At 56.6% G+C, this 16,218-nt stretch overlaps 7 protein-coding genes across 7 annotated transcripts; 3 read left to right on the top strand and 4 right to left on the bottom strand.

The window, feature by feature from the left end:
- Nucleotides 1-84: 84 nt before the first annotated feature.
- SUV3 (RNA helicase) lies at nucleotides 85-3,455 on the top strand (the record flags this gene model as incomplete). Its single annotated transcript, XM_064806263.1, has 2 exons — nucleotides 85-266; nucleotides 299-3,455. 2 exons carry the CDS (start codon nucleotides 85-87, stop codon nucleotides 3,453-3,455), a joined length of 3,339 nt encoding a protein of 1,112 aa, XP_064655589.1.
- A 477-nt stretch (nucleotides 3,456-3,932) lies between these two features.
- ARO7 (chorismate mutase aro7) lies at nucleotides 3,933-4,742 on the bottom strand (the record flags this gene model as incomplete). The annotated part of the gene is made up of 1 exon (XM_064806262.1): nucleotides 3,933-4,742. The coding sequence occupies one exon, from the start codon at nucleotides 4,740-4,742 to the stop codon at nucleotides 3,933-3,935; it is 810 nt and encodes a 269-aa protein (XP_064655588.1).
- Nucleotides 4,743-4,994: 252 nt separating this feature from the next.
- On the top strand, nucleotides 4,995-7,212 carry MDV1 (Mitochondrial fission protein; the record flags this gene model as incomplete). The annotated part of the gene is made up of 3 exons (XM_064806261.1): nucleotides 4,995-5,093; nucleotides 5,142-6,878; nucleotides 6,937-7,212. The coding sequence occupies 3 exons, from the start codon at nucleotides 4,995-4,997 to the stop codon at nucleotides 7,210-7,212; spliced, it is 2,112 nt and encodes a 703-aa protein (XP_064655587.1).
- A 272-nt stretch (nucleotides 7,213-7,484) lies between these two features.
- On the top strand, nucleotides 7,485-9,969 carry LTR77_009031 (uncharacterized protein; the record flags this gene model as incomplete). The annotated part of the gene is made up of 2 exons (XM_064806260.1): nucleotides 7,485-7,629; nucleotides 7,682-9,969. The coding sequence occupies 2 exons, from the start codon at nucleotides 7,485-7,487 to the stop codon at nucleotides 9,967-9,969; spliced, it is 2,433 nt and encodes an 810-aa protein (XP_064655586.1).
- Nucleotides 9,970-10,275: 306 nt separating this feature from the next.
- GDE1_2 (Glycerophosphocholine phosphodiesterase) lies at nucleotides 10,276-13,867 on the bottom strand (the record flags this gene model as incomplete). Its single annotated transcript, XM_064806259.1, has 2 exons — nucleotides 10,276-13,676; nucleotides 13,732-13,867. 2 exons carry the CDS (start codon nucleotides 13,865-13,867, stop codon nucleotides 10,276-10,278), a joined length of 3,537 nt encoding a protein of 1,178 aa, XP_064655585.1.
- Nucleotides 13,868-14,708: 841 nt separating this feature from the next.
- Nucleotides 14,709-15,420, bottom strand: LTR77_009029 (uncharacterized protein; the record flags this gene model as incomplete). Its single annotated transcript, XM_064806258.1, has 2 exons — nucleotides 14,709-15,066; nucleotides 15,122-15,420. 2 exons carry the CDS (start codon nucleotides 15,418-15,420, stop codon nucleotides 14,709-14,711), a joined length of 657 nt encoding a protein of 218 aa, XP_064655584.1.
- A 101-nt stretch (nucleotides 15,421-15,521) lies between these two features.
- On the bottom strand, nucleotides 15,522-16,138 carry LTR77_009028 (uncharacterized protein; the record flags this gene model as incomplete). The annotated part of the gene is made up of 3 exons (XM_064806257.1): nucleotides 15,522-15,935; nucleotides 15,987-16,026; nucleotides 16,077-16,138. The coding sequence occupies 3 exons, from the start codon at nucleotides 16,136-16,138 to the stop codon at nucleotides 15,522-15,524; spliced, it is 516 nt and encodes a 171-aa protein (XP_064655583.1).
- Nucleotides 16,139-16,218: the final 80 nt, after the last annotated feature.

Genomic DNA, 16,218 nt, shown 5'->3' with positions numbered 1-16,218 from the left:
CTTGGGCGGACATGCGATATTGGAGCTTCTGTATGACTTGAACTAGCCTTGAGTAAGTGAATAGCAGCCAAACCCCTCACGTGTATGGTATATGAATCGTTGCATGTGATCGAGAAGGTGTGGAAGTGGGATGTCCTGCTGCTGCTCGTGCGCCACAGCTCCGCGCCACGCGACATTGCCCTGCATCCGTCATTGATGGATCGAGAGTCTAGAAATAATCCAGCTTCATCCTCTGCTCTCCAGTCACCTCCCCCATCGACCACTCGGTAATGCAAGCTGCCAACCCTTTCACCGGCAGATGCATCTACTGCGCCTTCCGCTCCCACCAGCACGCTCTCCGCGCTCGCCGCCTTAACCTCCCTCCCCCAGGAAGCCTCCGCCTCCACTCCCAGTCGCAGCGCGCTGCCAGTACAGGCACTCTCAGATCGAAGCATCGCCGAACCGAAGGCAGAGAACATGGCAACGGTAGCACTCGCAGGTCTCCTTCCGGAAGCAAAGACTCTGCGCGCTCAGTCAAGATCACGAAACACATTCTCGATTACGAACCTTCAGACGCTGGGACATTCCGTCCCCTGACCAAGAACGGGGGCCACAAGGTCACCGGACGAAATGCCAGAAATGCTGCCCAACAGCAATACAGCTTCGACCAGGCCCTCAGCAATCGCCTGCAAGTCGCAAAGGAGGAGCTCAAGGATGTCCCGCTCCTCACCCAGCTCCGCAAAGAAGCAGGGGCGAGAGGAGACAAGGCCGAGCCGTTTGAGAAAGTGTGGAAGCGTTTCGTGGCGCCCCTGCGCGGAGAAGCAACACCATTCATTGGCTTTGATGAGAAGAGGAGCGGTGTTTTGAAGGGGCTGCAGGAGGCGTACAGCACGAGAGGACAGAATGGCTTGGACGATCGAATACGATATGCGTTCTACGCTGAGCTTACGGGCGCGCGGTTCACGGCGACGGATATACGGAATCAGCAGGCACTAGCCGATCTGCGGTATCCGAGCGAGTGGTATCCGGCGACGAGAGTGATGCACAGGACGATACATTTACATGTGGGGCCGACGAACAGTGGGAAGACATACCATGCACTTCAGCGGCTGGAGCAGGCCGAGACGGGGATGTATGCCGGCCCGTTGAGATTGCTGGCGCATGAGGTGTACTCGAGGATGAACGCCAAAGGCAAGTCTTGCAGTCTGATTACCGGGGAGGAAAGACGGATCGCAACTCATCAAGGGACCGACAACAATATAGCGGCATGCACGGTGGAGATGGCGACTTTGAACAGGACAATGGACGTGGCGGTGATCGATGAGATACAGATGATTGGGTCGGCCGATCGCGGATGGGCCTGGACGGCAGCACTGATGGGCGTGAAAGCAAAGGAGGTGCATCTGTGTGGCGAAGTGCGGACGATACCTCTGATTCGCGAAATCTGCGCCAGCCTGGGCGAGAAGCTAGAGATTCATCACTACGAGCGTTTGAGTCCGCTCAAAGTCGCGGACACCAGCTTGAAGGGCAGGCTCGCTGATCTCAAGAAGGGTGACTGCATCGTTTCGTTTTCCGTGATGGGGATTCATGCTCTTCGTAAGCAGATCGAGAAGATTACGGGGAAGAAGGTGGCTACGGTGTACGGCTCTCTACCGCCAGAGACTCGCGCGCAGCAGGCCAGACTGTTCAATGACCCGGACAACGACTATGACTACCTCGTGGCTAGTGATGCGGTCGGCATGGGTCTGAACCTAGCTATCAAACGGATCATCTTCGAGGAAGCCTCCAAATTCGACGGCACAAGACGAGGACCTTTGAGCGTTGCAGACATCAAGCAGATCGCCGGACGCGCTGGACGCTATCGCATCGCTGACCAGCAAATGAAGGAGGCTGACAAACGAGCTGAGCAGCAAGACTTAGCGGCCGCCAAAGGCGAGCCCACACCCCCCTCCCCATCAACCCTTCCCCCAACCCAAATAACCCCCGACGACGCCTCCAACGGCCTCGTCACCACCCTCGAAGACTTCGACTTTCCCCTCGTCCGCGCCGCCATGTCCGCCGAGCCCGACCCCATCCGCACCGCTGGCCTCTTCCCCCCCGCCGCCGTCCTCGAGCGCTTCTCCTCCTACTTCCCCCCCTCCACCCCGTTCTCCTACATCCTCACGCGCCTGCACGAGCTGAGCCAGATGCACTCGCGCTTCCACCTCTGCGGCTTGAAAGACCAAGTCTGGCTCGCGGATGTTATAGAGCCCGTGCAGGGTTTGACGGTGGTGGATCGCACGATTCTGACGAATTCGCCCGCGAGTAAGACGGATTTCGAGCTTTGGAGCAAACTCATGCCTGCCCTGGCCCGCTGCGTCGCGGAGCAGAAAGGTGGCGATCTGGTCGACATCGCCGAGCTCCCGCTCGAAATCCTCGACGCTGAAGTGAGCGCGAGCCGCGAGTACCTCCGCGCGCTGGAGCGGCTGCATAAGGGTATCGTCAGCTACCTCTGGCTCTCGTATCGTTTTGCCGGTATTTTCTCGTCCCGCGGCCTGGCTTTCCACACTAAAGGCTTGGTGGAGGAGAAGATCGAAGAGGTGCTGGGGAAGTTTTCGTTTACTGAAGCTACGAGGAGGAAGTTGGCGGCGAAGCGGGAGATGGAGGTGTTGAGAGAGATGGAGAAGGTGGGGGTGGATGAGGGTGGGATTGAGGAAGAGGGGGAGGCGAGGGTTGATGAGGAGGTGGTTAAGAGGGAGGGCTTTGCGCTTGGGCGGGAGCGGGGACGGGATGGTGGAGAAGGCGGGGAGGGGACGGAGAGGGAAGGGGTGGAAAGGCAGACGGAGTTTGCGTTCGGCGGGAACCGCTTTGGAGGGGAGGAGGAGATGGCGTTCGATGACCCGTTGCAGGCGGAGGTCGTGGACGCTGAGGAAGGGGAAGCGGGGGTTGGGGAAACGGAGGGCAAGGGCAGTTTTGCTAAGTGGAGGCGGCAGGAGACCAAGGTCGACTCAACTACTGGTGCAGAATCCGACGTTGACACCCCTCTGGCCGATTCTGCGCCAGAGGGTGAAGACGCTGCCCGCGAAGCCGCCGCCAACGACAGAATATTCGACGTTTCGAGGGACGATCTACCCGCTGTAAGCGACGTGCTGCGGGACGAAGCTGGCGCCGAACAGACCTTCATCCCCGCTGAAGCCAGCGAGGCAGAATCGGCCATGAGTCCCGAACAAGATCCCTCGAACATCAGCGCTCCAACCACGCCAGAGACCGACCTCGACTCCGCCGCCACCGGCTCCGAGAGTGAAACTTCCGCACCCCCGCTCGAGACGCAGGAAGTTTCGCCCTCGCCGCCTCCCGACGAGCTCCATGGAGTCGTGAATCAGGCTCCCCGCGAAGAACGACCTGCGCCGGCGTCTGGCATGCCGCCGAAGCATTTGCATGCGCATCTTGAGGCGGAGGTGAAGGAGGGGGGGAGGGGTGTTGAGTCACGGCCTTGAGCTTGAAGGGTTGGCGGGGAGAGATAGGGGGAGGGGTGTAGATATGGAGGGATGTGGTTGTGTATGATATTCGAGTCCGGCCCTCGAACGACGAGGGCGGGATGTATAGCGTTGGTCTATACTGTAACTTCTGTTACGCTCGTCTTGCATATTTCTGCTTCGTCTTCTCTCTCTCTCTGCTCTGGAGCTCGGTGAGAGCTATCGCTCGCGCATCAGTGCCAGCCATGCTTCGATCGTAAGACCAGTAGCCTCTGCTGTCCTGCGCGGACAGTCTTCGCAAATGTCTTGCCAGGCACTGCGCTCACCATCGGAAAGAGGCGTGGAATCCTTTGCCTTGAGCCAGTGGTGCCTAGCGAACTGGCCGGCATATCGACGATTTCTTCTCCATAAGGGTCTGCCATCCTCCAGGCGTGGTACTATGCTTCGGATAAGAGCATGAGTTGCTCGAAAATCCCATGCTTCTCAAGCATGCCCTCCTCACTCCCACTCTGTCCCCTTCAGCCTCTGCATCAAATACTCCACCTCCACAATCTTCGTCAACGGAATCACATGATCCTTATACATCGCCACCACCCCCTCCACATTGACCTTACTCGGCGCCTCCGCGTCCATCCCCGGATCCACCCCATACGTCTCCGCCTTCACCTTCAACCGCTCCAACACCTTCTGCTCCACCTTCTTATCCGTAATTGCCGCATCGATCCCCGCCGTATCCCCTGCCCTGATCAACGGCACAAACGTCTCCGGCGCGGACTGGAACTTCGACTCCGCCACAAACTTCCCGAAATGCACCCTCCGCGATAGCGACTGAAGACAATTCACATCCGCCGTAGCAGCCGACCCGTAATTCTCCTGCGCCTCCTCCACCCGCCCCCTCTCGCTCCGCTGCGGCTTCACACAGCACTGCGGCAGGATCTCCTGCACATACCGCCGCTTCAACTCCTGATTCACATTCACACTATTCGCCCACAGAATCCGCGGGTACTCCAGTTTGGGGAGTATGAGCGGCTGCATCGCATCCTCGAAAAACGGATACTCGTCCGGGCTCTGGAAACGGCGGATTTGGGATTGCAGTTTTTCTTGCTCGCGGAGGACCCAGTCGGAGAAGGAGAGGGTGCTGTTGGGGAGGGCTAGGGCGCCCGGGGTGTAGATGGCGGGGTTGAGGGGGAATTGGGCGCGTTCGATGAGGTGGTAGAGGACGGTGTCTTCGAGGCGGATTAGTTGGTAGCGGATGTGCGGGAGGGAGAGGGCGGTGGAGGGGTTGGAGAGGTCGAGGGCGAGGTCCATGGTCGATGCCTAGTTGGGGGAGGTTAAGGTGTATTTGCGATGTTATTGTTCCATAGTGAGAGTGCGCGGGTGACGTTGTTTTGGGTTCTGCATTGGAGAGCGGAGCTTGGAAGACCTCCGCGGCGAGGGCTGCACGCGACCTTGACATGTGAATAACTGGGCATCGACTTGGAGCCACTCATGACCACGTCTCGCGCTGTCGCACATAGTCTCGATATGCTGCGATAACAGAACAATAACCACTTCTGAGCAATGGCGGACCGTCGAGGTCGAAGTACCTCCCCCCAGCGAACCACTCGCCAACCACAACACCTCGCATACTCCAACAATGATGATGACTCCCTTCTCAACGTACGTCCTATTCCATGAAGCCTCAGAATTGTACTAACGAGGCAACAGACCCGCCAAATCGAAGCCTTCGGCCGCACCGTCCACGCCACCGCCTCCCAACTCATCTCCGCCAACCTCCCACACAACGATGAACAGTACCGCACGGCGATGAGCAGCGTGCACCGCTCGCTCCGCCGACCCATGATCCAGCGCTCCGTCTTCTCCTTCGCCAAAGCCAATCCCCGAGAGCTCATACGGTCGAATTTCAACACCAGCGAGATCGAGCACCGCGCTATCGCCTACCTACCGGATGAGCTGTTGAGAAACGTACCACCCAGCCGAAGTCCGTTTAGCTTGTTGGATGGCTTCAAAGCCAGTCTGCCGGACGACGACGAAGCGGAGAAGAAGCGGCGGCGGCGACATGGAAAACACGGTAGCAAAGGACAGAAGTTACTGGAAGACGAGAAGGGCCCGCCCAAGCTGGCAGGCATGAAGCGCGAGCGTGATCGGCTGGAGCATAAGCTCGAGATGATGGGTGTGCGGAAAACAATGTGCGCGAGCGAGATCAAGGAGATCGACGACAAGATTGCCAACCTGAACACGATGCGGAAAGTCATTCTCGAGCGGCTGGCGGATCTGGAGCAGGAGGAGCATGATATGGAGGGCGAGCTGGCGGATGTGGTGGAGAAGGTTGAGATTGCGCAGGAGGAGATGGAAGACGAGGCCGCGTTGGCTGCGAGGAGTGGAACGATGGGTGTGGAGGATGACAAGGTTGTCGAGGAAGATGAGGAGGATGAGTCCACGGGAGAGTTCATGTCGGAATCGATATATCAAAAACTGCCGAAGCCTGGGAAGGAGGCGCCATCACCGCGAGCGAAGCGGAAACGGTTGCCCAGGAGGGTGTCGATGCCTGTGTTGCACGAGCATATGGAGCCTGGGTCGCGGATACGGGAGTTTCAGGCGCATAACGATATCATCACTGCTTTGGATTTTGATGCGCCGTTTGGCACGATGGTGTCGGCTGCTTTGGACGACACGGTACGGGTGTGGGATCTGAATGCTGGCAGATGTATGGGTTTGCTGGAAGGCCATCTTTCGAGCGTGCGGTGCTTGCAGGTTGAAGACAATATCGTTGCTACGGGAAGCATGGATGCGAGCGTACGACTTTGGGACCTGAGTCAGGCAGACTACGATCCAAGAGCAGCGGCACCACCGAGCTCAAGTATAAGCGGCAAGCCTGGTGATCTGGAAGACGTGGAAGAAGAGGGTACTTCATCGGCAGGCGATGTATTCACACCCACCTCAGAGAAGCCAGAAGAAATGCTTGAGCCGCACGCAAATGCCATGGCAGACTGCCCGATGTTCACGCTGCAAGCTCACGTCGCCGAGATCACCGCTTTGAACTTCCGCGGCTCAACACTCGTCTCCGGCTCAGCAGACAAGACGATACGGCAATGGGACCTCGAGAAAGGCCGCTGCGTGCAGACGCTGGACGTGCTATGGGCTGCCGCGCAGGCTTCGACTACGAACCAGGCTTCTGCACCGAGTAGTAGCAGCGGCGGTGGCGAGGGGAACTGGTGGCGGCCCACGAGCGCGCGAGTACCTTCTGCTGAGTCGGATTTTATTGGCGCGCTGCAGGTGTTTGATGCCGCGCTTGCGTGCGGTACGGCGGATGGGATGGTGCGGTTGTGGGATCTGAGGTCTGGAATGGTTCATCGGAGTTTGGTTGGACATACTGGGCCGGTGACGGCGTTGCAGTTTGATGATGTGTTCCTTGTTACTGGGAGTCGGGATCGGAGTATACGGGTAAGTCTACAACGTTTTTCCTTGACATTCACGTGCCGGACACTAACGTATTGTACAGATATGGGACCTCCGCACCGGCACCATCCACGACGCCTTCGCCTACGACCACCCCATCACCAGCATGAACTTCGACGCGCGCCGCATCGTCGCCTCCGCGGGCGAGGACGTGGTCAAAGTCTACGACAAGACGGAAGGAAGGCATTGGGATTGCGGTGCTGGGAATCTGGCTACGGATGATGATGTGAAGCCGAGTGTGGTTGAGCGGGTGAGGATAAAGGATGGGTATATGGTGGAGGGGAGGGGGGATGGGGTTGTTGGGGTGTGGTCGTGCTGACCGTAGGCGGGTGGGAATGGTTTGGATTCTGTGGTGGGAGGGCGTAGATTGTATAGATACCATAAGTGACTGCGCTCGGGTGTGTGAATATGAAAAAGTCTGCTCAATATCAACTTCGTCTACCGCCTTCGCTGTCGTTGTTGCCGAAGGAGTTTTGAAAAGTGAGGCAGTTTTTCAGGCATCCAATCAGGCAGCACGACGCGACTTCACGCGTTTTATCGTAACTGCGAATCCATCAACCTCACCCCAATGCCAGATATACATCGCAAACGATGCCACACGCGATAGCGGACTCAGACGACGACAGCGAGTCTGAAATCTTCGTCAATGGCGGTGCGGAGGGCAATGGACAGGCTTCAGCGGTAGGCATGGAGGTTCTTGGGAGAACGAACGAGACACAGAGTACTGGATCAACTGGTATGGAAACTTGCCCCATCTTCTGCGACACCATCACTAACTCCATCATCAGAACGATTAAGACGACAGATGATGTCAGCAGAACAAGGCCTCATGGCGACCAACAACTCCGCCCCGGCCAGGCCACGAGCTTCTGCTTCATCACCGCTGGATCACGCGAAGAAGCGTCGGCATAGCGAACTTGCTGGACCCGACCATGGCCTAGGAGCGGAAACGAGTGTGAAACGGGTCAAGCGCGTGCAAACGTACGGAAGCCGTCGCCAAAGGACCGTTCTCGACGAAGAAGACGAAGACGTGGCCGTGAAGACGTCGCAATCCGCTCGCTTTTCGGAACACTCTGGTGTCCACTCTTCTGCTGAGCTGCCGACTGGCTCTGGCCCGATCGCGGGCGATTTTGCGAATCACGAGCCAGCTGTCATGTTCACGGACTCTGGGAGTACAGTGGAAGCGTCAGTGTCCGAGCAGCAGAGGTTGCTTAATGAGGCGTTGCAGCCTAGGCTTCCGCAACAGATGACTACTTATCCTGCTCCTGCTTCAGGTGCTGAGGCGAACAAGCCGAGCTCGTCGTTGGCGTGGCTGGAGTCGCAGCAGACGCCGGCTACGAATGGCAAGGCTGGTGGCGGAGGACTGTCCGAGGCAAGCGCTGAGTCGAGAGACAATGTTGAAGGGGTCGCTTATGGAGGCGGAGATGGACTGGGTGCTTCTGCAGACCAGCAGCAGAGTTCTGGTAGTGGCGATAGCGGCGAACAGCACACCGACACTTCAACGAACACAGACCCTGAGAAGGCTGATAAAGAATCAACACAGAGTCAGGATGAGCCAGACGCCACGCCTTTACCTCAAGCACCGTCTCTCACAGCTCGCCGAAGTCCGATGGTGGAGATCATGACCACGGCAACCGCCACGGCAGTCTCTCCAGCAATCTCGCCAACAGAATCCACAAGCGCTCTCAAGTCCACCAAAGGCCGTCGCCGTAAGTCTCAAGCTACTGATCCGGATTCAGAGCCGCTCAACTCGGACGACAAGGCTATTGGGCTGCCCAAGGAGCGGTATGTCCCACGCCCAAGCAGGAGACGAGCAACTGCTGCTTTGGAGGAGCCGATCGACTACTCTGTGGCACCAGAGAAGGTCGCAAAGAAGAAGCGCACGAAGTCTACTGAGGAAACTGCTAATAAATCACACGAGGACACCTCCGAGCTGATGGCAAACATCTTGAAAAACCTGGGCAACCAGCAATTCCAGCCGCCACCACAGCAGAATGTGGATGGTTTGCCACCCACGCCGAAGGCTCTTGAGGCTCGCAAGGACGATCCACCTCCTGATGCTCCGAAGCCAGACGAACAAGCTGGATCGCCACAAGCCGTTGCCGACGAGAAGCAAGGTTCTGAAGAGCCTTCATCATCAATTGCTGTGAAATCAAAGGAAGAGCACATCTTCGTCAAGCCAGCGATGCCGACACCCAAGCCCAAGCAATCTGCCAAAGCGAGGCGCTCCCACACGACCATCTTCGAAGATCACGTTGAGTTCATTGGCTCACAACGCTCATCGCCCAGCCTCAGCCAGCAGCAGGCGAAACGCAAATCAGCCCTGAAGAATCCCAAGGACGAGGCAGCTGATACGTCGTCGAGAAAGCGAAGAAAGGTCGTCCAGGACGATGAGGATGATGAGGACGAGCTCGCCATTGTTGAGGAAGACGAAGAAGAGCAGCCGCCACCGAAGAAGCGCGCTAGGGGACGCCCTCCGAAAGCGGCTGCTAAACCAAAGGCCAAGTCCGCTGAAGTCGTTCACGATAACTCTGACGGCGAGGCTCAGCCTGAGTCCGAAGTCGACGAAGCTCCGAAGAAGGCCACAAGAGGTCGTCCCTCGAAGTCAACTGCCAAATCACAAGCGAAATCTGCTGAGATCGTTCGTGATGACTCTGATGACGACGTCCGCCCAGTTGCTGAGGTCACGGAGGCGCCGAACAAGGCCACGAGAGGTCGGCCAAAGAAAGTGAATGGTGCTGAGAGTGAGAAGGAGAATGAGCCTGTCAAGCCGCCGCAAGGGCCTGAAACTGAGCCTGAGCGTGATGTCAACAAGACCACTGAGGATGCTTCCATCTCGACGCCGCAGAAGCCACAGCAGGAGCTACCCACGCCATCGCCCGACAAGCCAGCAGAGAAGCCAACTGAGAAAGCAAAAAAAAGCCCAGCCGCTGCAACGTCTCAGAAACCAACCAAAGCGAGCCCGACCTCCCACAGCCCGATCAAGAACTCTTCTGCTGTCCCTCACAGAGTTGGGCTTAGCAAGAGATCTCGCATCCCGCCATTGCTGCGTGTGATGAACCCGCCGAAGCGCTGATCAGATGATGCTGGAGCATTGCTGTGCGAATCTGGCTTTTCTGTCAACGATTCATGGCTCACGAGATGAATGAGACGGAGAAAATGGACTGAAGGCTTGGAAGGACTGCTCTGCTGTAGACCACAAGATGGCCAAGATGTATGAATATAGCTTCTACATAATCTCGCTCACGTTCTGTAAGCTTCCGCGATCCTGATGTTGAATGCACGCACACACGCAAACAAGCTCGAGTACCCGACTGAGGTACGAGCACCAACCAAAAGTCCACCCTGACGCCATGACAACAAGAAGTAGTCCTAGAAAGCCCTACTTCCCACCAACACTCAGCTCCAACCTCTCCGTTATCCCATTCGTCATCACCTGAGCCCCCGTCGCTGGCGTGCCCGGGAGCGGCGTCCCAGGAATCTGCTGCGGTCCTGTCAACCCTTTCCTCACTCTCGCCACACTATCCACAATCACCGCATCGATCCCCTCCTGCGCCTGCAACTTGCTGTTATGCGCATCGTTATTCAACGTCCCGTAGGAGAAACACACGAGATTCGAATTCTTCACCACCTGGATCAGCCGCGGACACATGACAAACGGCTCGCTCGCCGCCACGATCCCGAGTAAGTTCCAGCGACTCGCGAAGCGGATCGCTTCCTGCAGCGAGCTGGCGCGGATATCGCCCACCTCGCTCGTGCCGGCGTCTGTGAGGAAGAGGACGGGGATGGAGGGTTGTTTGAACGAGAGCAGCAGGCAGATATCCGGGTGGAAGGAGGAGAAGAGGATGTTCCTCTCGTTGCCGAGGTCGTAGACCATCTCCAGCACGGTGTCGACGAAGGAGTTGAGCTCGACGGCGTAGTTGTCCATGCCTTGCTCCTCGGATTCGAAGAGCATGGGGTACTTCATCTCGATGTTGAAACCGACGCCTTTGGGCATTTTCTTGAGCATTTCTTCGAGTGTGGTGAAGGGTGCTTGGATCGAGTCGCCCCGGCTGTTGCCTTTGAAGCCTTTTTCTTTGAAGTCGCGGGTGTGCTTCATGCGCTCGCGGAGGTCGGGGCGGAGCTGGCCTTCTGGCGCGCCCATTGAGTAGGAGCGCTGTTTCCGGCTTCGACCATTCGCGCGTTGTTCCATGCGGGTGGGGGAGGGTGTGCGGACTTGGCGTGGTGTGGTGTCGCCCAGGGCGAGGAACTGTTCGAGAGTGAGGGTGTGGACTGGCACGTCTGCGCCTGTTTCGCTGACCAGGAAGTCGTGGTAGATGACTGGGACGTGGTCTTTCGTCATCTGCACGTCGAACTCCACATATGAAGCGCCCAAATTCGCAGCGGTGATGAAGGACTGCATTGTGTTCTCCCCTAGTTGAAGTGAGGTCTTGGTGCTCATGTTTTTGCCAGAGCCACGGTGGCCGATGACCATGGTCGAGGATTTCTTCCAGTACGTACGGTCCTCGCTGATGCTCATGTTTGGATGCTTGAAGGGTCTGATGACCAGGAAGTTGAAGTTGACCTCGCCGATGACTTCGAGAGATGGAAGCGATAACAGGGCAACCGTCGACTCGCCTTGCAGTGTCATCCTGTTGACACCAACATTCGGCTTGATGCTCGAAAGCAGAGCGACTCCTCTGGCTACCCTGTTCTCCGGCTTATCTGGATCGCCAGCGTAGGTCGGCACAAGGTCGAAGTAGATCTTGACACCCATTGGATCTCTGGCCAGGAATGTCACTGGCGATGTGCTGATGTTCTCCTGGATTGGCAAGTCGAACAGGCTCTGCTCTCCTTTGGCTCCATGAGCAGAGACCTTTAGTGAAAGGGCAGTGTCCAGCTGGGTGGAGTGGACTTGTGTCAATTCAATTCCCTCCAGAACCACAGGAGGCGTGTTCTTGGATTTGCGGTCATCGATTGAACCCAGACTCACAAGAACCATGGATTCGTCTTGCAAATATCTATGACCGAACTCTTTGACAGGCTCCGCAGACTTTGTCGTCGGAATAGCTGTCGTGCTGCCATCTCTTGAGACAGCGTTAGATCGTCGATCAACAAGTGAGGCAGCCTTCAATCGGGTCGTCGAATCTTGCGCAAACAGCTCGGGACTCGACCGTATGCTGGGAGGTGGAGTGAACTGTGCAAGATATTTGGCGATGTGCAGATGTCCACGCAATGCGGCGTGTTCTTGGGCACTCCAACCGGACAAGTCGAGCTTCTTGAGATCTGCTCCCCTGTCAACGAGCAATTTGACGATGCTCAGATGGCCGTCGACACAGCCAATGAACAGTGGAGTCCAGCCGTACGTCTTCTCGGCGAGCTCAAGATTCATCTGTCGGGTCTCAGAGCCAGCCAGTAATATCTGAACACACTCATCGTAGCCAAAGCGGGCAGCCAGATGCAACGCTGTCTCGCCATGTTCGTCTTGATAGTTGATATCCACTCCAGCGTCGACCAGTAGCTTGACGATTTGGTGGTAGTTCGACTTTGTTGCCAACGCCAGTGCTGCACCACTCGTCTCGACGTGGTCGCTCGTCAATCGAGCGGAGGTGAACTGGTGGCGGTCATCTACCAGCAGAAGTGCTTTCGCGGTCCGGTAATGGCCGTTGATCACAGCAAGATGGTAGGGTGCGTAGCCTTCGCCGTCCTGCCATGCTGGCGCATCCAGACCATCAGAAGTGTCGAACAGTTCCCACATTTCCATGTACCTGATGAGGTCAAGGCTGACCTGCACGAGACCATACTGAGCAGCATAGTGGAGTGGCAGTCGACCGTAGGTGTCTTTGCTAAGAATACTCTGTCGCTGTGGCTGGGACAGGTGATCCAGAATGTATCGCAGCAGTTGCTCTGCTTGTTCGTCTTTCCCAACATGGACGTCCGGATCTCGTTCCACCACTCTGAACGAGCCTGGGCCCTTAACCGGAGGCTCCGCAGCGTTGATGTATGTAGCACCATTGGGAATGCGTGCAGTGCCTTCCTTCCCATTGGACATCTCGAGGGCTCTGGCACGTCCCATCGATATGACGAGGCGATGCAAACAATTCCGTTGGTTCATGTCCTCGTCTTGCTCGATCGAGCTGACCTGTCCTAGTAAGGCTTCGATGCAGGTAAAAGCTCGTTGTGTGATCGCCCGCTGCAGAAGGTCGAGATGGAGACTGTGTCGAGCCTCTTCTGACGCGTTGAATGGGAGATTGTTGAGTGAGGCAAAGAGCTGCTCGCTGTCGTCACTCTTGACTGCAGTCTCCATTGTCTCCACCACTGTGGGAGGAATCTGTAAGGTCGCCTTCGAGGCCATATGCCGAAGAGATCCAGAACTGCCAGAATGAATCGAGCTAGCATCGTCAGTAGTCTTGACGTCCTTCAAGCTCGAAAGATATTCGTTGATCCCACGCAAGTCGAACAACAGCTTGTTGTTGGTCGCAAAGGACTTGGGGTCGACCTTGGTCGTCAAGTATCTGCTCTGTGCCGTCGATGAGGGTATCTTCTTGTTCAACTTTTTCGTGATCTTGATGAAACCCCTTCGATTAACCTCTCCATACCACTGCAGCTTCCGATATTGCCCTCGAATCTCCAACAGCGCCTCCATCAACTCCTCCATATCTTGCTTATCCATAGTCTGCGGCATCCTCCTTGCCACGCCAAAGCGATCTTGCAGTAGTCGCAGACGACGCGAGAAGTCGCCATATTTCCGGTTGTAGAAGGTGTCCACGTTCTCGAGCTGACGGTCAAGAGTATAGAAGAAACCTACATTGTGTTATTGGACAACAGGACGCCGGCGCGTGCCTGGCAAAAACCATACCTGCTAGGTCCGGGTCCTCGCCCGCCTCAACCGTCTTCTGCTCGGTCTTGATCAACTTCTTCAGGGCCTTGTAGTCGATGTACGAGGATGCCCACTCGGGGACTTGGTTCCTGGGGAGGTTCTGTCCGAACTTCATCTTTGCGGTTGCTTGCAGACCTGATCCCTGTGAGAGCTTGTATATACACAAGCAGCGCTGCCGCGTTTGCTACGAGATCAAGGCCTCTATACACTGCCGCCGTTGCAGTCGGGTCAAGGGCCAGCAGCAAACGCCATATCGCGTGTCCTCGAGTTGTCGCGCAGCGTGCGACGGATCAGCGGTTCACCGAGTCTTTGCGTTTACGAGCAGCCCATGCTCATGTCTAGAGTGGACAATTGCCGGGTCGTGCCAGTTCTACGCGATCTGAGTGGTTGCTGGACCTGTCTCTCCCACAGCGGTGAATGGCAAAGGTAAGCAAGAGCGGCATTGTTGCGGTCAACGGCAAGACTCGTGCATGTAGTCATCATTCCTGCTCGATGCCGAGACTGCATCTGTGGTTCACCAGAAAACGTTGGTGGCTGCATTCACTTCGGGGTTCTCGCCGGATCCACTCGGCAGTCGTGAAAATCAGGAACATGCTTCCGCGCATCCGTCTCGTGTTTTCTTCCTCAAGTTCATGTGCTCGATGAGGAAAATTCAAAGCAGTTAGTAGTAAGTTACCATGAAGCCAGAGTCTCTGGCAACGCAGCGGTGGTCACAGTGCGTGGTTGGCGTCGACGCGGCGTGATGTGTCCCCAACGTCTCGAGCACAAGCTACACCAACGGTGACAAAGGACGCAATGGACTGATCGTGAGGAAAAACGCATCATTCAATACAGCAAATAGTAGGTACAAACTTTAGGACACGAGCCCTCCAGGAGCTAGAGAACGAAAACAAGCGAGGTCAGAACAAAAACAACACCCTCCCACACATTGAATCACCCATCAACCACCATCAAACTCACTGCTGTGCTGGACCCTTCGGTGCTCCGGGCGCTGGGTTGGCAGGTCTCGAAGTCGAAGGCTGCCTCTGCTGGTCGACCGAGGGACGCGGTGGATGGATGGCTTGCATGCCACGTGCTTGTGGGTGCGCCGACATGGGGAGGAGACTCCAGCGGACAGGTGCTGGTGCTGCAGGCTGAGCTGGTGCTGCGCTTGGTGCCTTACTGCCCTGGGTAGCAGGAGCTTGTTGACTGTTATTGGAGTCCTGAGTCTGGGATGGCTGAGTTGCTTGAGGTGCCTGAGGTGGGATGGTCGAGCGGCGTTCTGGAACTGGGAATGGCGGTGCGAGAGGTCCGCTTGTGGATGCTGCCGCAGGCCTGCAGATTATTAGTGAGTACAACACCAGCCGAGGTGTGAGAATGAGGTACTTACTCAGGTGCCGCCTGGCTGCTCTGTGGTGCTGGGGTCGGTGCCGGTGCCGCAGTTGGTGCTTCCTGTGAGGACGGCGCAGCCTGGGGTTGCGAAGCTGCAGTCTGGGTCTGTTGGACTACACCACTCTGCGGACCGCTGCTAGCAGTCTTACGGTCGCCGGCAGCTCCACCGGTGGTGGTATTCTCTGTCTGTCCGACTTGGCCAACTTGGCCACCGATGGAACGCGGCTCGCCCTCGAAAAAGTCGAAGCGCTCCTCGCGGCCAATCAGAACACCGCCCTGACGCTTGAATTCAGCCATGGTGACGGCAGGGAGGACTGAAGTCTGGTGATGGGTCGAAGCCAGGTGGTGGATCTCGTGACGTCGCACCAACTCGTGGATCACATGGGGCTCAAGAGTCTCTAGAGGCCGCCGTCAGTGTCAAAAATCGCTCCTGTCTCGGAGAAGAGGGCCAAAGACTTACGCTTGGTGACGATTGGTTGTATGATCTCCCTCACATGGTGATGCAAATGAGAGCCCTCCAGAGACTGCTGCACTTCCCTGGTCTTCTCGCCCTCCACGATCTCGACGTTGTCGAAAAACTTGGCCTGCTCCGCATCCAGGCGATGCTTGACCTCTTCACGGTCGTCATGCTCGAATACATGCTTTTCAACAGGGTGTATACGTTCATGGTGTTGAGGCTCAAGCGTCTCTTCATCAGTCACTGGCTGGATTGAGGTGTGAAAGTGGCTCTGGTGACGTTCTTGGTCAAGCACCGTGATGACCTCTGCTCTTTCGGTTCTCGTCCGTGTCTCGTGGTAGACAGCTGGGCGGACCTTTGCTCATGGTTAGTTGAGTTAGTCAAGAGAACGGTGAGCTTCGCTGACATATTCGTAGATGCTGGTGTCACGGTGACCATTCTTGATCCTGGGAGGCGTTAGCATTGGAATGGAAGAGAATTGAGTGAGTATACGTACATGAACTCCTTAACCGCCTTGGAGGCGTTTTCCATCGCTGTTTGGGACTCGTGAGAAACCATTTTGACAATTGTAGTGAAGAGATTGGAAGATGCTGATGTGACGGGAAGGTGACCTTGCTATGGAATAGGTGATTGGTATT

This window comes from Saxophila tyrrhenica, assembly GCF_035928015.1.
Source record: "Saxophila tyrrhenica strain CCFEE 5935 chromosome Unknown scaffold_16, whole genome shotgun sequence".
In the NCBI taxonomy this organism is placed as follows: Eukaryota; Fungi; Ascomycota; class Dothideomycetes; order Mycosphaerellales; family Extremaceae; genus Saxophila; species Saxophila tyrrhenica.
This window is presented reverse-complemented; position numbering and strand designations above follow the sequence as displayed.